The sequence below is a fragment of the Dromiciops gliroides genome, chromosome 1 (genome assembly GCF_019393635.1).
Source record: "Dromiciops gliroides isolate mDroGli1 chromosome 1, mDroGli1.pri, whole genome shotgun sequence".
NCBI lineage: Eukaryota > Metazoa > Chordata > Mammalia > Microbiotheria > Microbiotheriidae > Dromiciops > Dromiciops gliroides.
This window is the reverse complement of record NC_057861.1, coordinates 439,009,117-439,031,736: the sequence shown is the minus strand read 5'-3', so window position 1 is coordinate 439,031,736 and position 22,620 is coordinate 439,009,117. Positions and strand designations below refer to the sequence as shown.

At 40.6% G+C, this 22,620-nt stretch overlaps 1 protein-coding gene across 4 annotated transcripts in view; it reads left to right on the top strand.

Moving 5' to 3' along the window:
• The first annotated feature begins 1,218 nt into the window (after positions 1-1,218).
• Positions 1,219-22,620, top strand: part of OCLN (occludin) — a 59,902-nt gene continuing 38,500 nt past the window's right edge. Inside the window, exons 1-4 of one of the 4 annotated variants that reach the window (XM_043975575.1) lie at positions 1,219-1,339; positions 14,566-14,689; positions 16,595-17,276; positions 19,249-19,410. In XM_043975575.1, coding sequence (XP_043831510.1) covers positions 14,640-14,689; positions 16,595-17,276; positions 19,249-19,410 — 894 coding nt within the window. In that variant the 5' untranslated portion in view covers positions 1,219-1,339; positions 14,566-14,639. Of the gene's footprint in view, positions 1,340-1,610; positions 1,659-1,760; positions 1,848-1,886; positions 2,007-14,565; positions 14,690-16,594; positions 17,277-19,248; positions 19,411-22,620 lie in introns of those variants that run through there. The other 3 variants (XM_043975576.1, XM_043975578.1, XM_043975577.1) reach the window with 3 other exon arrangements.

Sequence of the window (22,620 nt, the reverse complement as noted above, 5' to 3'; positions counted from 1 at the left end):
TTGGAAGAATAGGTTGGAGCCAGATTGTAAAGTGTCCATCTCCAAAGCCAGAGGGATGGGTAATGCGAAGCCACTGAATAACTTTGAGCCAAGGGAATATCAAAAGCAGACCTCTAATTAGGAAAATAAAACTGACAGCAGAGTGAAGGATTGAGTGGAGAGCTGAGGAAGAAAAGCAGCATTTTTTTTTCTTTTTCGGCGAGGCAATTGGGGTTAAGTAAGCGCTAAGTGTCTGAGGTCAAATTTGAACTCAGGTCCTCCGGAGTCCAGGGCCAGTGCTCTATCCACTGTGCCACCTAGCTGCCCCTGGAAAGCTGCATTCTAAACTGGAAAGAAGAATATGATGAAAAGCTCTCTGGATTTAGGGTCAAAAGACCTGGTTTTGAATTCTGGCTCCCTTTCTTTACTACCTGTGTGGTACTGGACAAGTCACTCTGGAACTATTTCTTCATCTTTAAAATAAGCTGGTTGGTCACTAGATGATTTCTAAGGTCCGTTCTGCTTCTAAAGCCTCTGTTTTATGAGTTCAGGAAGCTATCAGAATAGTCCAGAAAAAAGCAGTAAAAAAGAGGCCTGAGCTAGAATGGGAGCTGGGTAAGTACAGAATGGACGGATGGGAAAGAGGTTGTGAAAGTTGAAATCTACAGCACTTGGCAAGTCATTGGATGGGGAAGGAAGTAAAAGGGAAGAATCAGTTACTAAGTTTCCAGTCTAGGAAGAAACATGGGAGATGGAAGGAGGTTCGCCCTTCACTTTTGTATTAGCAATAGTCTACAATCGTAATTTTTTTTTCTAGATCCTTGAAACAAGTGTATCACCTGAAGACAAATTAAATTGTTTTTATTTCCTAGGTTCCGATTACCCACCACCCTCCACCTCCAATTCAGCATAAGGTACTATCAAACACTACAGGATTTCAGACTTAGAAAAGAGACTTTGAGAAAATTTCGTTTAATCCTCTCGGTTTACAGATTATTAAACTTGAGTCACAAATAACTGAAGTGACTTGCCTAAAGTCGCACAGTAGTGGCAGAAAAGCGGAACCTCACACAACGGCGATCACACCCTAATTTTTAAGAATAATCATCTCCCTTTAAGATTCTTCTACCACTTCGTGCGTCACTTTCAGTGTTAGCCTCCAGTTCAATAGTTCTCTCTCAGCTAACAATTCTTTGACCACGCTTTGGGAGAGCAGCCCTTTTCCTACCGAAGCGCATACTAAACTTGGCCCGCGGGAGTTCTGGAAGCTCACACCCTTCCAGGAAAACCGGGGCTCGTGGGCGATCATGCCTCCAGCTCACCAAGCCCCCCTGCAGAGCGCAACAAGACTTCGCCTTAGGTAAGGAACTTCCTCAGCTGATCCAACTGCACCCAAACGCGCAAACCCCGAGGGTATTGTCTCCGCCCAGCGAAACTGAACCCTGTCTCTTTAAGCTCTCTGGACTGATGTGCAGAAAGAGCTACCTGTTTGTCCCCGCCCGCCTCCTCCTTTCCCCCCCCTCCCTCGAGTTTCAGGTGAATGGGTCACTGGAGGCGGCGGCGCCACACCTGCTTCTTCCCGCCCCCTCCCCTTCTCCTTCCCTTCCTTCTTCCCTTTACAATACTAGCAGCGAAGGTCCCCGGAGCCTCTCGCGCGCCTGGAGAAGACTGGGTCACAGGTGGGAACTGCTCTGTGGAGGGAACTGGCGGGCTGGGCTACAACCCCGGGGAACCCCAGTTTAGGAACTGGTGCTGCGCATGCCCGGGGGCTGAGTGTGGGGAGAGGGGAGAAGGAGGCGGTGGCCGCCCAAAGCCCATTCTTTTGCCGCCTCCTCCGGCGAAGGAGACCCGGGGAGAGCCGGAGTCAGGTGCGCTTGGGGCAAGCGAGCTTGCTCTCCTAGTGCACCCCTAGTCCGCCCCTAGTGCACCGGGCGCGGGGACGAAAGTAGGGGGCGGGAAGGGGTCTTACGTGCCCTTCTCTCTCTCGGAGCCTGGAAGGACTGAACCTGCTTCCCCTGGAGAGTTCGGTCGGTGGAAAAGTGGAGTGTGTGTGTGTGGGGGGGGGCGGCCTTCGGTGCCTAGGCTTCAGTCCTGGACTAAGACTTTGCTGAGGAGCGGGTCTCGGATTGGGGGCTTGGGGTTGCTGAGGAGTCTTCGGGCTTGAAAAGGAGAGGGGCGGGGATGGCGGGAGCCCCCCAACCCCCACCCCAGCCGGGAGGGAGGTGCCCTGAGGGTGTTTTGGGTGAGTGGGTGAGTGTGTGTGCAGCTCTCTTCGGCTGAAATATTTAAAGCCACTCCCAGTATTTCAGGGAAATCTTCACTTTTCCTGAGTTATTGTGGTTTTCTTGCAACACTAAGTCTTGTTTGGGAGGCTTCGCAGGAGGAGGAAACCCGAGCTGCGCTCGCTCGGGGCCGCGGTGCCAAGGGTCTACTGTCCAAAGGGGTGCATTGTAGGACTTAGGAGGAGCAGGGGTGAGTTGGGGAACGTCCCGTTCTCTCGCTCCCTCAGACCGTCTTGTTGGGACTCAGACGAACCCTGTGGGAAGGAGGCCGGGAGGGTTTTGCAGAAGCTAAACAAGGTCCTGGACATTTGGTCTGGTTTTTGTTTTGGGAAAGCGCTGTTCTTGGGCTCTCAGCTGTAGTAGTGTAGGTGGTGGGTGCGCCAGAGTATAACTACACCCAGAAAAACTTCGCCCCCACTTCAATATCACAGAAATATTGAATCAGGATATTGACTGGTAATTGGATATTTGCTACCGAAGCCCAAAATGGTTATAGTTTGGTTTTAATTTGCGTGAAAGGAGATTTAATTTATCTTTACATACAGTTTGAGTGTAGATACTGCTTCATTTTGGGGGTGTAGATACTGTGTTCTCAGCGCGCTTAACAAATGCCTGATTGCTGGGGGAGAGTAGAGGGAGCATATGTGGATATGACTTGGGAATCTACTCTACCACTTATTATTACCAAGATGATTTTATAATAGGCACACTCATTTATCTTATTTGTACAAATGGTTAAGATTACGATTGTTTCTATAACCGAGATAGAGCTTATAAAACAAACGGAAGGACTCAGAAAAGTCCATATTTTGGTCATTGATCAACTTTCACAGGTAGGTTGGTTGGTTTGTTAAGAAGAGCTTTTTATTTGATTTCTAGGTCAGGGCCCTAACCTACCTTCAGACATGTTGTCTCAGGAAGTTTGGAAAAATGGGTTGAGGGGCTAAACACCACCCAAAATGGCCTCTTCATTCACATAGTAATCCTTCTATTCTCAGCTAAATGGTCTTCTCTAGATAAATATCCGTGCATAAAATGATCTATGGGGACCAGAAAGAAATTCTCCTGGTTAGTATGAGCTCACTCACACGTTAAAGCTTGATGGTTGAAATTCTTGGGAAACTCAAATACTTCTGATTTAAGGTGATAGGAGGAAGGGGAGTTTCTCCCCTATCTCCAGACAGCCTTCAAACATTTGTTTACTGTGCATTAGACACTATGTAAAGTTCTGGGGCTACAAAGAAAAGCAAGGACACCATACCTACTCTCTAGAAGCCTATATTTTAATGGAGAACATGCAAAAACTAGTGTACATACTTGATAGATAATAATAAATGGGTGTTTGTTGGTATCAGAGGGAAGGCATCAGCAGTGGGAGAATCAGGAAGGACTTCTTGTCAAACACTTTGGAGCTTCTAAATCTCTCAAGATTGAGAAGGGTTTTAGCTTCCCCAAAAATCTGTAAATCTGAGATACTCATAAGTGTGATACAGAGATAATTCTAAAACAAAATAGAATTGACATAAAATACCTGTATTGGTAGAAACTTAGATCCCAAATGAAACTTGTATAAAACTTGACTGCTAATAACTTGAGTTATTTGTCCATGTTAATTTGTCAGAATGTTCACGCGTGTTTTTCTTTTTTATTTCAATTTAGAAGTGTAGCCAATATTAAGTAGTGGTTTATATGCATACAAAGACCACTACGATATATGGTGTTTTCATTGTAATTTTCATAGATTTGAATCACCATTTAAAAAGCACTAGATTAAAAAAAAAACAAACCCAAATTCTAAGCACTTAAAGACTGTTGCCATAGTTTATGACCCTGACTCTAGAAACCATTCACTGATCACTCTACCAGCATTTTTATTGAGCACCTACTCCGTGTCTGGAACAAAGGATACAAAGAAAGGCAAAAATAGTCACTAAGCTAAAGGCCCACGAAATTCTAATGGGGGAGATAAATGCAAATGGCTATGTATATCCTCAGATCTATACATAAGATAATCTCTGAGGGGGAGGTACTAGTTGCTGCGGACCACCGAAAAGGCCTTCTGCAAAAGTCGACAGTTTTACTAAGACTACGAAAAGGTAGAAGTGAATGGGGAGAGCATTCCTGCCTGGGAGATGTTCTATGCAAAGATAGAAATGGGAGATGGGTGTGTCCTGCTCTGGGATCAGCTAGTCAGCCATTGTGACTGGATTGTAGAGTGTGTGGAGGACACAGAAGTCTGAGAAGATTGGGAAGTTAGAGAAGGGGCCAAATAACGAAGAGCCTGAGGACTTTATATTTCATTCTAGAGGTAATGGGGAGCTACTAGAGTTTATTGAGTGCCAGAAACCTACACTTTAGGAAAGTCATTTTGACAACTGAATGAAAAATGAATTGGAGTGGAGAAAGATGGAAAGCAGGACTAGCAATGGCAAGTCACAATTACTGTAGTCTAGGGTGGGAGGTCATGAGAGCCTGAACTAGGAGGGTGGAAAGTAGGGGTGTGAAGTTTGAAACAAGATTGGGGTTCAGTCAGTTGGGTAAGTGGGATGAGTGAGAAATTGAGAATAACAAGGCTTTGAACTGGAGGAAGGAGGGAAGGCAGAGCAGCTGAAGTGATCCCATAGGTTAAAACCATTAGAAAAGTACTCATTTCAGGCAGGAATCCTTTTCCTTAAACAAAGAAACAAAACAGATTTAAATAAAGAAATCCTTAAATAACTTCTTCATATCTATATTAACTATATTTTTAAATTCAGATCACTTGGGGCAGCTAGGTGGCAGTAGATAAACCATCAACCCTGGATTCAGGAAGACCTGAGTTCAAATCCAGTCTCAGACACTTGACATTTATTAGCTGTGTGACCCTGGACAAATCACTTAACCCTCATTGCCCTGCAAAAAAAAAAATTCAGCCCACTCTTCTAGCCTGATATCTTTTTGGATCCTGACTCCATCATCTATGGTTTTAGCTGTCCCTCTTAGATTTGTATCTTTTATAAATGTGATAAGTTTTTTTTTTTAAATCAAATTGTATTCGAGTCATTCATAAAAGTAAGGTCACAGAGCCAAGCACTGATACTTGACAGTTCAATGGAGATGTAACATCAAACTATTCATTTACTACTCCTTGAATCCAGCTCTTCAACTGGTTTCCTTCTAATTGTACTCCTGTTTAGCCTGTATCTCTTCAGTTTTCCACAATTCTGTGACAGAGTTCATCAAATGCTTTGCTGAAATCTAGGTAAATTTTATCAAAAGCATGCCCAAATCTACCTCTTTAGCAACTGTGTCAAAAAATATTGGTCTAGGGGGCGGCTAGGTGGCACAGTGGATAAAGCACTGGCCCTGGATTCAGGAGTACCTGAGTTCAAATCCGGCCTCAGACACTTAACACTTACTAGCTGTGTGACCCTGGGCAAGTCACTTAACTCCTGTTGCCCCGCAAACAAAAAACAAACAAACAAAAATATTGGTCTAGTATGACCCATTCTGGACAAAGTAATACAGACCTTTGTTATCACTGCTTCCTTTTCTAGATGCCCCGCAAACAAAAAACAAACAAACAAAAATATTGGTCTAGTATGACCCATTCTGGACAAAGTAATACAGACCTTTGTTATCACTGCTTCCTTTTCTAGATGTTAACTAACCAATCCTCTGGTAATGTTGCATAATTTTCCTAAGAATTAAAGTCAAACTCATTAGCCTCTAGTTTAAAGATTCCATTCTCTGTCTCTTTAAATTGGGACCACATTTGTGTCTCTCCAATCCCACATTCTGCCTCTCCCTTTCTCTGGGTTTTCAAATATCACGGGTAGTGATTCAGCCATCACATAGGCCAGTTATTTCAGAACCAGGTGACTTGAAATCATGAAGGGCAGCCAGATACTTTTTCTTGTCTCTTTCCATCAGCTATCAAATAGATCTTCCTAAAGGTCAGGTCTGTCCTTCAGTCCCCCTCCCTATTCAGTAAAACTCCTGTGGCTCCCTATTGCTTCCAGGGTCAACACTCCTCTCCTGCCCCAAACTTCAGTTTCACTAGGAAAACCCTTTTACTACCTGGCCCCCTTTTTAAAAAAACCTTTCCAGACTTCTTACACTTTATTCTTCTCCATGTACTATTTGACCCAGTAACACTGGCTTCCTTGCTATTCCTCACACAAGACATTACATCTCTTCTCTTAACTCTACCTATTTGCCTTTTTCCTTTTTTAAATGGTTGCCATTTTAAATCGATTTTTATTCTTGCATTTATTTCCACTTGCCTACCATACTGATAAAGTGCAATATTGTTGTTGTTCTGTCCATCTATATACATTCAGGCATTCAGAATGCCCAGGTTTGCACAGAAGCTCAAATGTTAACCTGTTGTTTTACTGAGCTTTGTGTACAGATTTGAGTATTTCCATTACAAAAAAGCTGTATGAAATGATCTCTCTCAGGTTGCATTTCGTCAACCTCCTCAGTAGTGGATCCAAGAGGTGGAGTAGTTCTCTATATGTACCACTCTTCCACCTGAGTGGTAGAGGAAGCTAGGTGGTGCCATAGGGCATAGAGTGCCAGGTCTGGAGTCAGGAAGACCTGCGTTCAAATCCAGCCTCGGACACTAGCTGTGTGACCCTGGGCAAGTCATGTTTGCTGTTTGCCTCAGTTTCCTCATCTGTCAAATGAGCTGGAGAAGAAAATGGCAAACCATTGCAGTATCTCTACCAAGAAAATCCTAAATAGGGTCATGAAGTGTCAGACATGACTGAACAACAAAACTCCTCCAGTATCCCACCAAGCATGCCTCCTCCTCCTGGCATGCTCTCTGAATTCTAGTATAGGTTAGCTATGATAGGGTTGTAGACATTTTCTTTCTTTTGGGGGGGGGTGAGGCAATTGGGGTTAAGTGACTTGCCCAGGGTCACACAGCTATTTAGTGTCAAGTGTCTGAAGCCGAATTTGAACTCAGGTCCTCCTGAATCTAGGACTGGTGCTCTGTCTACTGCACCATCTAGCTGCCCCAGACATTTTCTAATTCTATCTTGCTGATCCTCAAAATTCTTCCTTCTTCACAGTCAAGTTCTTACTAAGCCATTTGTCACTATTCTTCAGTTTGTCCTCACCAGTTCTATCTTGGAATTTCTCATCTTCCACTATAGTCTTCATGTTGAAAGCATAAGCAATCCTCCTTCCTATTCAGTGAACTTAGTAAACTCCCTATTACCTTCTAGGATCAAAACAAAAAAACACCTCTTTCACTTTTTATACCAGCTGCCTTGTTTCTCTACTTCTCATCTTCACCCTTGTATGCCTCAGCCTTCTCAACCTTATGTGCTCAATGTCTTCTTTGCTCAGGTAATGGCTTTGTCACTGATGATAATGCTCTTATCCATTGCAAATACATGGAGAATGTTGACATTTGTGTCAGTGCCAAAGATTATTACAATCTGAAAAACACCCTTGGGGGCAGGGAAATTCCCTTTAACTCATCTATTAGGTTGTATCCTTTGTTATTCTCTCTGAATAAGCATACTACATATAAAAGTCTGTGTCTGCTTAATATTGGTGCCAGGAATGTACTACAATCAGCTCAAACCAGCTCTCTTGTGCTTATTAGTAAAGTGGTAAATGCTACATATTATGGCTTGACTCTTGGTTTTTGTGGGGCAATGAGGGGTTAAGTGACTTGTCCAGGGTCACACAGCTAGTGTCAAGTATCTGAGGCCGGATTTGAACTCAGGTCCTCCTGAATCCAGAGCCAGCGCTTTATCCACTGCGCCACCTAGCTGCCCCTTTACTGTTTTATTCAATGCCTAGACTTAAGAAAGTCATCAAGAAAATTTTAATATGCAGCTAAACTTAAAAATGTGTTGTGAGCATATTCTTTTTTTTTTTTCCACAAAGAGCTAGTCTTTAATCATTTACCAGCATACCCCTGGATGGGGGTGTTCTGTTTCTGCCAGCAGTTTCAAAGCCAAGGGGAAGAGTGACATCCAACTACAACCAGTCCTGGACAGATCTGCCCTATAAGCAACAACAGCCTTATCAGGATGTATATTCTCATTTAGCTTTTTGCCACTAAAGATGTTCTGTAGAAATTTCTGAATCCTGGGGGTGTGGGTGGAACTACCCCTGAAATCTATAGATCTATGACTTATCTGCATGGGCATCCTTAGAGTTTTTTCCAGTGTGGCATGGAAGGGTTTAGTGCCTCAAAATGGGCACAGGTGGGGCAGCTAGGTGTCACAGTGAATAGAGCACTGGCCCTGGAGTCAGGAGTACCTGAGTTCTAATCCGGCCTCAGACACTTAACACTTACTAGCTGTGTGACCCTGGGCAAGTCACTTAACCCCAATTGCCTCACCAAAAAAAAAATCGTATTAAAAAAAATGGGCACAGGTGATAGAAGTTTAGAAGTTGATACTTTCATAGAGGGAGTCAATCTCATTACTGGCCTTGGTATAGGAAGAAAGGGTACACTTTTCAAGTTCACAAACAGTATCTTCTTGTTCTCATTAATTTCATTATGCTGCCCCTTAAACTCAGCAGTGAAATGGTAGTCAAAGAAAGGCCTCCCTACCCAAGTGGGTGTCTCTAACAGTGAACTTGACCTCAAAGATTTTATCTTCAGTGGTAGTAATGGAGGCATTAAGTACCATCCCCCAAGTCAAAGATCAACATGTTTCTCTTGGCGCCGACTTTTTTGGTCAAGATATAAGATATCAGCTCCTTGATGAATGATTCGGGAAACTTGGAGACCAGTGATAGTTCTACCATCTTTGGTGAGCTGACATTGGGAATCATTGAAGTAAGCTGGTATTGTGACCAGCTTGCTTGTATTCAATTTCCATTCTTGTAACTACATTTTTGTTTGATTGTTTGTTTTGCAGGGCAATGAGGGTTAAGTGAGTTGCCCAGGGTCACACAGCTATTTAAGTGTCAAGTGTCTGAGGCTGGATTTGAACTCGGGTCCTCCAACTAGCTGCCCCCTTGTAACTACATTTTTTAAAAATTCTGCTTTCCTCTTCTTCTGCCTCCTATACTGGCTCTTCTTTCTTCAGTACCCCAGCTTTGTTCTTTCTACTCTTTTTCTATAGGAGAGCTTCTTTTTTTTCTTGTTTAACTCTCATCTCTATTGCTACTCAAATCTTCCTACCTTAAATCCATATACTCACCTGCCTTTTGGACATTTCCACTTGAATGCTTCGCTATCACCTTATACCGAATGTGTAAAATTAAACTCATTCCCTCCAGTCAAGCTATTTTTTTCCTTCTATAGGGTGGGCAAAAAGTCATGAAATCATGAAGGGGTTTCAATATTTAATAGCTTCTTTATTTTTTTTTAATTTACAATACCACAGTATCATATACTGTTTGTATACACACGCATACATGTGTGCATGAAACAAAAACATTTTCAAAAAGTTATTAAAACATCAGACTCCTCTGTGACTTTTGGGCCACCCTGTTCTGTCAACAACACTACCATTCTTCTAGTCACTTGTGCAGAAAGCCTCATTGTCAGCTTTGATTTAAACTTTTTAACTAGGTACCAAATCTTACCTGTTTTTGTTTTGTTTTCCCAAAAACCTTTCTTCCTATTTGGTTCTCCATGTACCTTGGACCTTTTAGCCCTTCAGCCTGATTATTATTATTATTATTATTATTATTTGGTGAGGCAGCTGGGGTTAAGTGACTTGCCCAGGGTCACACAGCTAGTAACTGTCAAATGTCTGGGACTGGATTTGAACTCAGCTCCTCCTCAATCCAGGGTCGGTGCTTTTTCCACTGCACCATCTAGCTGCCCCTCCTTCAGCCTGATTATTGAAGCAACATCTTCTTTGGGGGGGGGGGCAGCTTTGGGGGTTAAGTGACTTGCCCAGGGTCACACAGCTAGTAAGTGTCAAGTGTCTGAGGCCGGATTTGAACTCAGGTACTCCTGAATCCAGTGCCAGTGCTCTATCCACTGCGCCACCTAGCTGCCCCTGAAGCAACATCTTGACCCTGAATCCAGGGCTCTTTCAGTCCTCATTTCTTTTATATTTAGAATTTAATTTTCCCAAATTACATGTAAAATACAAATTTTGACATCAATTTTTTAAAATTTTGTCTTCCAAATTCTCTTCCTTCCTCCCTCTCTGCCCCCTCAAGAACTCAAGCAATTCAATATAAGTGATACATGATTTTGTTTTTATATTTAGAATTTAATTTTCCCAAATTACATGTAGAATACAAATTTTGACATCAATTTTTTTTTAATTGTGTTCCAAATTTTCTCTCTCTCTTTTTTTGTGTGAGGCAATGAGGGTTTTGTGACTTGCCCAGGGTCACACAGCTAGAACATGTCAAGTATCTGAGACCAGATTTGAGCTCAGGTCTTCCTGAATCCAGGGCTGGTGCTTTATCCACTGCTCCACTTAGCTGCCCCCTTCTCTCTCTCTCTCTCTCTCTCTCTCTCTCTCTCTCTCTCTCTCTCTCTCTCTCTCTCCCTCCCTCTTCCTCTTCCTCTTTCTCTTTTTCTTTCTCTTTCTCTCTCATAAGCTCCTGTCTGCTTTGCCAGTCTGTAAACTCCTGGCTGGCTGGAGCTTCCAATCTGTAAGGGGGGTTTTAAAAGATCCCCCAGGTTCGTTAAGCCCCGTGTGGGCCAATCTGTAAGGGCCTGCCCCCTCCCCAACTGCTTCTCCCAGACTAACAAGAAACAAGATTAAAAAGCCTCCTTTCAATAAAAGCAAAAACGGGGGTTTATTGATGTGGAATAAACTTAGAAATAAGGATAAAGAAAAACAGGATATACTACCTGTTACCTCAGCCAATGGACTCTGCTGCTTCCTATCCCCCTTGCTGCTTGCCCTGTGGCTGTCACCTGTGCTTCCTCTCCTCTTGTCCCCTCTCCACCTTTCTCTGTCGCTCCCCTTTCCCATCCTCTACATCTCTTTCATTCCCCCTGGTCTCCTTTCTCCCTCCCTCTCCTCTATGTCTCCCCCCTTAAAAAAAAACCCTTCTCTCCCAGGAAACCTGAGGCCAACCACCCACATACCCCAAGCCAATTCGCTGGCACCTCCCTGGGTGGCTGGGACAGAGAACCCCTGTGCAGGGCAGGCGCGCTTGGATTGGGGTGGGGGGGGCTGTACAGGGCGTGCCTGAGGCTTTCTAATTTTAGCCAAAGATGGGGGGTCACCAAACCAATTCTTACACTTTCTTTTTTTTCCCTCCAAATTCTCAATACTAATTTCATTGATTTCATCAGGCCTATCTTCCTTAATCACTACTTTCCTTATGCCCCTCCCTTGCTCAAAAACCTTTCTAGTTTCTTTATTTCCTATTGCATCATATTTGACTTCCTTTTCCTGACTCTTTGGGTTCTCCTTCCCTGTCCTACCTTACTTCTTACTATTCCCAATATGTACCCTTGATCTTTCTCAGGTTAGTCTCTCATTGCCCCACAAACAAATCACACTCTTTGTTTCTCCTGCCAGGAATGTTCTCCTCTTTCCCTAATGTCTAACTAAATCTTCCCCAATTTTTTAGACTGAGGCACAGTTCTATTTCATGAAGCCTTCTCTCTCTCTGGTGACTCTAAATTTCATTTACCTGGTATTGGTGTGATCTCTCATAACCCTTAAAATCTGTATCATGCCATTTAAGTACTTAATTATTCTTTCTGCTTTTCCTAACAATTCTTACTAAATCCTTACAACCAGATGCAGAAAAGCAGAAATAGTAAACACATGATTTTCAGATCATAATGCAATAAAAATTACATTTAAAAATGGACAATTGAAAGACAGATTAAAAAACAATTGGAGGGAGGCAGCTAGGTGGCCCTGGATTCAGGAGTACCTGAGTTCAAATCTGGCCTCAGACACTTGACACTTACTAGCTGTGTGACCCTGGGCAAGTCACTTAACCTCCATTGCCCTGCAAAAAAAAAGAAAAAAAACAATTGGAAATTAAATAATCTGATCCTAAAAAAACAAGTGGGTCAAAGAACAAATCATAGAAACAATGATGAGACAACATATCAAAATTTATGGGATGCAGCCAAAGCAGTTCTTAGGGGAAAATCTATATCCCTAACTGCTTACATAATATCAAATAGAGAAAAAACAGATCAATGATTTGGGCATGCAACTAAAAAAACTAGAAAGTGAACAAATTAAAAAGCCCCAGCTAAACACCAAATTGGAAATCCTGAAAATCAAAGGAGAGATTAAATTGAAAGTAAATCTTGGGGCAGCTAGGTGGGGCAGTGGATAGAGCACCAGCCCTGGATTCAGGAGTACCTGAGTTCAAATCTGGCCTCAGACATTTGACACTTACTTAGCTGTGTGACCCTGGGCAAGTCACTTAACCCCAATTGCCTCACCCCTCCCCCCCCCAAAAAAAAAAGAAAAGAAAAGAAAGTAAATCTTAGTGTTCCTTTCAGTGGTTCGGGTTGTTGCGTTTATTGGGTTTATTGAACATCTACTGGACTGCAGTTGCTTCTGGTTCTTACTTATCTAGACTTAGAATTCTTTAAAAAGAGACTGCTCAGTTTCTGGAATGTTGTAAAAAGGGCTCACTTCTTAGATTGGGGATAGACTAGATGTTCTCTACAGGCCTTTCCCACTCTGAGATTCCATGCATTGTTTCTTCATGTTTGTGAGTTAGTTTCACTTTTGCAGCTGGAATGGAAGTTGATTGAGGGGTAGGAGCCCAACAGACCCCCAGCTAGGGGCATATTCTAAGCCTTCAAACCATTGATGTTAATTAAAAATTCCTTTTATGTGTGTGCCCCTCTGCATGTGTACTCCCTTCTCATATGCCCCCTCTTCATGCACCTCCCCATGAATGTTCCTATGTGTATTTGTGGAATAAACCTCAGATTTATGGGGAAATATTTCATTGTTCCTTTTTTTTTTTTAAGGGGGCAATGAGGGTTAAGTGACTTGCCCAGGGTCACACAGATAGTAAGTGTCAAGCGTCTGAGGTCGGATTTGAACTCAGGTCCTCCTGAATCCAGGGCCAGTGCTTTATCCATTAGGCCACCTAGCTGCCCCTTCCTTTAAAAAACAAACAAACCAGGCCATTTCATTTGTTTAGGAAAAAATTTATTTTACTGTAGATTATGTTATAGAGATTTTTAGGATTGTTAAGCAGTCTTTGTGTCAAAAAGGAATATGCATTTTTGAAATCAAATAATTTTGTAGAAAAATGCATGCTTTAACTATGCATTTTTATCTTTTGGAAGCTTTAAAAGTTTTATTGAATTTTCTTGTTCTTTTTTCTTCCATTTTCTTTCACTCGAAGCAGAATGTAAAACAAAGCTCACATTTGGCGGGGCAGGGCTATGGGGGTTAAGTGATTTGCCCAGGGTCACACAGCTAATAAGTGTCAAGTGTTTGAGGCTGGATTTGAACTCAGGCCTTCCTGAATCCAGGGCCGGTACTCTATCCACTGCACCATCTAGCTGCCCCCCATTTAAACCATATTTTAAAGCACTTTCCCCACAACAACCTTGTAAGAGAAATAAAGTATCAACATTCTTCATTTTGCCATAGGTTGGGACAGTCAATCTATGAACAAGCATTAAGTGACTATAGGCCAGGCACTACAGATACAAAGAATACCATAGTCCCTTACCCTGAAATAACTTACACTGTATCAGAAAATTTAAGCTTTGGGGCAGCTAGGTGGCACAGTGGATAAAGCACTGGCCCTGAATTCAAGAGTACCTGAGTTCAAATCCAGCCTCAAACACTTGACACTTATTAGCTGTGTGACCCCGGGCAAATCACTTAACCCCCATAGCCCTGCCCCGCCAAATGTGAGCTTTGTTTTACATTCTGCTTCGAGTGAAAGAAAATGGAAGAAAAAAGAACAAGAAAATTCAGTAAAACTTTTAAAGCTTCCAATAGATAAAAATGCATAGTTAAAGCATGCATTTTTTTACAAAATTATTTGATTTCAAAATAAGTCACTTAACCTTCATTGCCCTGGAAAAAGAAAAGAAAAGGAAAATATGATCTAAATGTGTACAGCTTTTATTATCATTATTAATGTGAAATCATTAACAGGTCAAGAAGTAAAACAACTCACTTAAAATTTGCCATTTGAATCTCTAATAGTTGAAGAACAGAAGTGATAAATTACATTTTCAAGAAACTTAGACCTAGAATAGTTAGTAACTTGACTCTTAGTTTCAGCTGATGGACATGTAGCTAAGCTTCTAGTATGAACAATAAGGTAAGACAGTGACATTAATCCAATTTCTTAAAAGTTGTTTATTTGTTTACTCAATCACTTATTTGTTTGTTTATTTATTTATTTTCCTTGACAGGTTGTTTGTCTTATCCTGAAGGAGGCTAAGAGGAATTCTTCATTTTGAAGTTCCCTAGACATTTGATATTAACAATGTCATCCAGACCATTTGAAAGTCCCCCTCCATACAGACCAGATGAATTGTAAATATCCTTCTGACATCTTTCTTTTTCCTTTTTTTCTGACATCTTTCTTAATAATTTAGCCCTCCCCAGGTAGTGAGGATACATACTTGTTTATGTAGTTAACAATAGTTTGTCAAGGAATACGGCAATAATCATACCTTTAATAATTTTTCTATTTAAAGGTTGATATGAATTTCCCTAATTTCATTATTTGTGATTTTAAGTATTTATGTCATTATTCACTGAGTGGGATTGGATTACTACACAATTTTATTAATGTAAACTTGAGGGATAACAGGACAATAATGCCCTAAATTATTTCAGAGCATATATATTTCGTGATTTGTGCTGACCATTAAACACGTATGGAATGTTCAAAGATTTCCTTGTTTCTGCTAGTTTTGTTTTTCCTTTGGGTTTATTAATGAAAAGATCAGAATCTTGTGTTTAGGGTTGGAAGAAGCATCTAGTTTATCCAGACCAATCCCCTCATTTTATAGATGAAAAAACTGAGGCCCAGTGATGTGTGACTTTCCTGCCATATTTTCTTCCTGATGCTCTTTATTTATTTAATTATTGGTACTTGTTTGTGATAAGGATAGCTGTGAATTTAGAAGTACAGACTTTGGACAGGCTACTTAAACTCACTAGTTTGTGCGAAGATTACACTTGAGAAGTGGCAGTAATGGGTCCTGGCCTTGTCTTGAGACTTGAGTTTTAATCCTAGCTTTGCCATTTAAATAGCTCTATTACCTTAGTAGGTGAGGAGACAGTTTCCTTATTTTTAATATGGAAGTTTGAAATAATGGGGGGGGCAATGAGGGTTAAGTGACTTGCCCAGGGTCACACAGCCAGTAAGTGTCAAGTGTCTGAGGCCTGATTTGAACTTAGGTCCTCCTGAATCCAGGGCCAGTACTTTATCCACTGTGCCACCTAGCTGCCCTGAAAAAAAATTTTAATGAATGAAAATCCATTTCCCCTCCTCCTACCTGCTCATTGGAAAAAGAAAAACAACCCCCTTGTAACAAATATGCATAGTCAAGCAAAACAGATTTTCTCATTGGCCTCATCCAAAAATTTTGTATGAATCTATACCCCAAACCTCTCACCTCTCTTTTGGGAGATACATCGTATGTTTCCTCATGGGTCTTCTGAAGTCATGATTGGTAATTGCATTTATCAGTTCTTAAGTCTTTCAAGGTTATTTGACTTCACAATGTTGTTATTATACAAATTGTTCTACTGATTCTTTTTATTTCATTCTGAATCACTTCCTACAAGTCTTCCCAGGCTCGTCTAACACCATTTTCTTAATCATTTCTTCATGGCACAATAGTATTTCACTTCATTCAGATACCATAATTTGCTTAGTCATTCCTCAATTGATTGATACCCCCTTAGTTTCAGTTCTTTGACACCACAAAAAAAGCTGCAAAAAAAAAAAATCTATCTCTTTTTCTTCTTTTTAGGTAATCTCTTTGGGGTTATATGGATGCATGACTTACTTCACAGATGGCCATTGGGAAGACCAAATAACAATTAACTACACAGAATAATTTATAAAGACAAAATACTATAAAAATTTGAGTTATGATAATGGGTAGATCTCCATAGGAACATAAGCTAATCAACTGAGTTATGCAGATATAGATACCCTTTTTTTTCTTTTGGAACACAAGAAATATTTTTTATTCTTTGGACATTTTGCCTACTGCCTAGAAAGAGCTTGCAGTAGGTAAAATGTCCATTCTAGGCAGGTTTTGTGTTCTTGAAGAGCACTGTAAAAATCTGCTTATGATAGTTTTGGATTTGGGTTTTCATGTAGGTATTCCTTCTAGTCCCTTTCTATTCTGTTTGATTTAATTGGGGGTTCTTGCCATGAATCTTCTAACTGAAAACATGTTTTTTAAAAATTTATTGCAGCAAACCATCTCATTATGCCCCAAGCAATGACTTATATAATGGAGAGATGCATGTTCGACCAATGCTTTCTCAGCCGGCCTACTCTTACTATCCAGAAGATGAAATACTTCGTTTTTACAAGTGGACTTCCCCTCCAGGAGTGATTAGGATTTTATCAGTGATCATTATTGTGATGTGCATTGGCATCTTTGCCTGCGTGGCTTCCACACTTGCCTGGGACAGTGGCTATGGAAGCCCCTTTCTGGGAAGTGGTATAGGCAGCTACCCTTATGGAGGAAGTAGTGGCTTTGGAAGTTTTGGTAGCGGCTATGGCTATGGCTATGGCTATGGCTATGGAGGAACTTATACGGATCCAAGAGCTGCAAAGGGCTTCTTACTGGCCATGACAGCATTTTGTTTCATTGCCTCATTGGTGATATTTGTCACCAGTGTTATCAGATCGGGAATATCCAGATCAAGAATGTACTTCTTAGTGGTGATCATTGTAAGTGCTATCCTAGGCATTATGGTCTTCATTGCTACCATTGTCTACATAATGGGAGTCAACCCAACAGCACAAGCTTCTGGGTCAATGTACTCTGCTCAGATCTATGCTCTCTGCAATCAGTTTTATGCACCTACAACAACTGGACTCTATGTGGATCAATATCTTTATCATTTCTGTGTGGTGGATCCCCAGGAGGTATGAGGACAGATGAGTATATGTCTTTTTTTTAACTGCTGCATGAGTCATTCGTTATTAGCAAACACAATTAACATGCTTGTTTTGGGAGCGATGTGCAGTGTTTCTATTTTTTTTTCCCCACTTAGAAATTTCCCACCTTTCCTTTCACCTAAATAATTCACTCTTTTATTTATTCGGGGCTTTGCGCAGAGGGGAGAAGTGCAGGGAGGAGAATATGAAAACGTAAAACTTTGTACAGTATCAACCTATTGTTTTCAAAAATAGAATGCTTGGGCAAATATGGGTTTTATTTATGCTGCTTGTGAGACAGCAGAGCATCTGGATGATTCAATGACCTAGAAGCGTCTCAATACCCCTTCCTTTTGCCTAGGGGTTCTCATGCCTGAGTTCTGCTTATGGTGACTCTATCCCCCTGTTTGATAGATACATGGTGTAAAATGATTTCACTAGTAAGATGAATTCTCAGATGAGGAAAACTCAACCAATACTGATCAACACACCCTTTCCTTAACTTAAGGTCTTAGAGAGTTGCCTAGAGTGATAACAATTTAAAGAACATGCCCAAGGCCAAGTATGTGTGTGTCATAGGTGAAACTTGAACCTCAGTTTTCATGGCTTGAAGGCCAGTTCTCTTTCCCCTGGGCAGCCCTGTTTCTCTGCTGCTTAACAACCTCTATGACCTTGGGCAAGTTATTCAGTCTCTCTTCCCTTTCTAAATCTTTGACTTTATTACATATCAAACATGTTAAAGATAGACTGACTTATAGCTATCCTCTTCATTCAGTCAATTTTCAGTTGTGTCTGACTCTTCATGACCCCGTTTGGGGTTTTCTTGGCAAAGATACTGGAATGGTTTCCTTTTTCCTTCTCCAGTTCTTGCCGGATGAGGAAACTGAGGCAAAAAAGGTTAAGTGACTTGCCCAGGTTAAGTGTCTGAGACCAGATTTAAACGTGTGTGTGTGTGTGTGTGTGTGTGTGTGTGTGTGTGTGTGTGTGTGTGTGTGTGTGTGTGAGGCAGTTAGGGTTAAGTGACTTGCCCAGGGTCATACAGCTAGTGAGACCGGATTTGAACTCAGATCCTCCTGACTCCAGGGCCAGTGCTCTATCCACTGCATCACCTAGATGCCCCCAGATTTAAATTTGTTAAAATGACTTTCTGACTCCAGGCCTGGTACTCTATCCACTGCACCATCTGGCTGCCCTAGTCACTGAAAAATACGTCTAGTGGACACAGTGGGGCCATGGCAGTGGAGTGAACTGGTGCTCTCCCCAGTATGAAGCCATCTTTCTGTAATGCTGAATTTCAAGCAGGGAACCTAGCACCCTTAATATGGCTTAAGCCATATCCTCCATGTCTGTTGAGAAGTGAGAAGAGAGAAGAGTCAGTATTCCTCTGTGTAGAGGGGGAAATGCTCATGAAGAAAGATCATCCCAGTTGGACACCCTCTTTCCAAAAACAAAAAGTTCTTACATTGAAAAATGAGTCAGATTTGTTCTTTCCACTTTGTAAATTTGGATCTACATATAATAGACCTTCACCTAGGTAGTAAGACCAAATGAGACTGTCCTGTTGAATTTTTGATCATTCATGGATTGGCTGATCCTTTGTGTCATCTATGAAGAATGACTTTACTAAGCAAATACTATAAACAAGATTATAAAGGAAGGATGTTTACTCTGGAAAATAAGATTTAGAAGTATATAGACTATTAATTATTTACAAATGACTAAGGGATTATTTACATACATAGTCTTATGCATTCATTAAAGCAGGTCCCCTGTAAATTATTGTACATAAGTCAAATTAATAAAAAACCATATTTATTTAGTAAGTATGAAATATAGACTTTTATCATTGTTCTAAGAACATCAATAAAGGTGAATTTCTTTATTTTGTGGAAAGTAAATAAATAGCTTATTTTACATCACCCAAACAGTTAATGTTTAACTTTCTTTTAACCCTTTTTAGGCCATTGCTATTGTGCTGGGGTTTCTGGTTATTGTAGCTTTTGCTTTAATAATATTCTTTGCTGTAAGAACCCGAAGTAAGATGAACAAATATGACAAATCCAACATTCTATGGGACAAGGAAAACGTCTATGAAGAGCAACCTCCTAATGTAGAGGAATGGGTAAGTGTAAAAGAAAATTAACACATTTTTACTCTGTGTTCTATTTAACTCAGTTTGGCTTCGTTTTCCTTTGTTCTCAATTTTTTTTTTTTTTAGTGAGGCAATTGGGGTTAAGTGACTTGCCTAGGGTCACACAGCTAGTAAGTGTTATGTGTCTGAGGCCGGATTTGAACTCAGGTACTCCTGACTCTAGGGCCGGTGCTCTATCCACTGCGCCACCTAGCTGTCCCTTTGTTCTCAAAATTGAGATCAATTTATCTTACAAAAAAATTATTTTTATCATTTGTAAAGAAAATTGTATCTGTGGCAACTACCTCATTATATGAAAATTCAGTCCTATTTTCCTTTTGCAAATGATGAGATCTATAAAGTGATTAGAAAACTTCATTTTTCTCTTTCCCCTTTTATTTGCAAAAATGTTTGCCAGCTTATAAAACATTTAATTATATATATTTATTTCACACAAAACCACAGCAGTGCAAAAAGTAGGACTACAAAGTGTGCTTACATGCATTTGGTTGTGGTTTTGGAGAGGGGGTGTTGGGGAGGATGAGTTTTGAAGGTAGGGCTTCATTATTTCCTCTAGGTATAGGGAAGGACAGCAGTGCTAGTGTCTTACCCGTGGTGGCTACCTTGTATGTGTGTTGACAGTGTTGCTCTCTCCCTGCCCCCCAACCCCTTTATATATATATATATATATATTTTTTTTTTATACACACACATATCCTTTGATGCCTGAAATTTCACCTTTAGGCAGTATTTCTTGGGACTTTACCTTTGGTGTCAAAATCAACAAGCTAAAAGTAGTTGTCATGTAATTGGATTTCTCATAACTGGTTAAGCCTAAGATCTTTAGGCATTCAGGGGATAGGTGAGTTTTGGTGGAGGTATGAAGAGGGAAGGAAAGTGTGAAAGACGAGATATTCCTAGAGGGGATAGACCTAGGCAGAACTTTAGCAAAATGAGAAAATTGGGCATCTTGGAGCATACCAAGAGTTGGGAGAGTGCTGATGGAAGGGACTGTCAGAAACGACAGAAGTGAGGAAGATGGCATGATCCATTAGAAAGAATGGAAGTCTGAAAGTCAAAAAATTCAAGGTTTTGTCCAGCCCTACTATTAACTCTTTGTAGGACCTTGAAGAAGTAATTTTACCACTATGGGTCTCATTCCCTTTTTTATTTGATGAGAGAGTTGGACTTAAGTAATATTCTAGCTCCAGAAATCTTCGATTCTGTAGACTTTCCCCTCCCCCCCCCCAAAGGAAGATGGGAACCTAGGTGGAGACTTTGCCAGTTTGTGGTACAGCATGAATGAGGAAGTCTTCTCCTTTTAAAAAAAAATAGTATTTTATTTTATTTTTTCATTTACATGTAAAGATAGTTTTCAACATTCATTTTTGTAAGATTTTGAGTTCTAAATTTTTCTCTCTCCCTCCCTTCCCCCTTCCTGAAGACAGCAAGCAATCTGATACAGGATATACATTACAATCATGTTAAACACATTTCCACATTATTTATCATTGTGAGAGAAGAATCAGAGCAAAAGGGAAGAGGAAGTCTTCTAAGGCCTAACTTTCCCCATCTCTCTCCCTTGTAGCCCTTTCCTTTTTTTTTTTTTTAAACTCTGGATTTTTTTTTTTTACTATAGCATCTTCTTTAGAGCACTGCTTTCATCCTTCTGTTTAGCGCCTCAAAACCCTTTGTTATTCCCCCCCAACTTTAAATTCTCACATCTGCAATAAAGTCATCATGCTTTATAGAGAAACTAGTAATAAAGCTGCCAGGGAGTGTTGGTTTTTTGTGTTTGGTTTTTTTTTTAACCTTTAGCTCTAGGCCAGGCTGCCCGTTAAATGGAATAGGACCAGCTATTGTGAATTGTTGCTAGTAAGTGTATGAAGTAAATGTTTCGGTGAGAGTTTCTGGGTGTGTCTTGTATTTGTTTATTGGTGGTTGGTTTCAGGAGGTATGGGAGACCAGTTCCAATTGAACAGCATGGATGGAAGTCCTAGTGAACTTTGTGCTGTCATTTGGTTTTGATGTCATGAAGGTTTAATCAGTTGTAAGGGCTTAAGATAATGGAGTGAAAAATCGGCAGTAAGAAAGTCGTGCCTGATGATAGATTACTTTTAACACATTTGCAGGCTATATCGGGTTTCCAGTGATGTTACCAAGAATGTGTTTTGAGGTGTGTTGCAGAGTTCCAACCTATCAGGAAATAAAAATATGTATATAGCTTAAAACCCAGTTTTATAAAGCTGTGTCTTCACAACTCTGTGAGAATGGCGGTGCAGACACTGATCATTCCCATTTGAAACACAAGAGATGAAGGTTAGGAGCTATTATTTTAATTATGCTTACATTCAAGATAGTCATTTCTAATTACTTCTGTTTTCTCTAGTGGGAAGTGACTATTAAGGGTCACTCACAAAAGCCTCTGAGATTTTAGTTTCTTTTTTTTCTTTTCTTTTCTTTTTTTAAGATTTTAGTTTCTTTGAGCTTTTGGGTCAGGTATCTTGATTTGCCAGAGATGTTTACATTTTGAGAAGCTAATTTCCTCACACTCAAGACTTTTCTTTGTTGGATTATTTTACTAATTTGTAAATTTATTTGTTAATTTCAGGTTAGTCATTAGTCTTCCTTAATGATGGCTTAGTCTTCATTGAGACAGCTAAGTGGTGAAGTGGATAGTGTGCTGGGCCTGAAGTCAGGAAAACTTGAGTTCAAATTTGGCCTTAGATATTTACTTTAGCTGTGTGACCCTGAGCAAGTCACTTAACCCTGTTTGCCTCAGTTTCCTCATCTGGAAAATAAGCTGGAGAAGGAAATGGCAAACCTTTCCAGTATCTTTTTTTTTCCTTCTTCAGGGCAATGAGGATTAAGTGATTTGGCCAGGGTCACACAGCTAGTGAGTGTCAAGTGTCTGAGACCAGATTTTATACACACAAAAATATGTACACATATATGCATGTGTATGTATATGATTTTAATACCAAAATATGATGATGCAATAAAAAGTTTTAAAATGCTGTAAGAGTTTAGGGGGTAGTGGTCAAGGAAGGCCTGATGGAGAAGATATCATATGAACTAGGTATTGGTTGCAACAGACTGATGAATAGTCAAGGAGGGAGCAATATTCTAGACTGAAAAAACAGAATAAGCAAAAATATGGAAGTGGACAATGCTGTGGTTAGGGAACTTGGAGTAGATTTT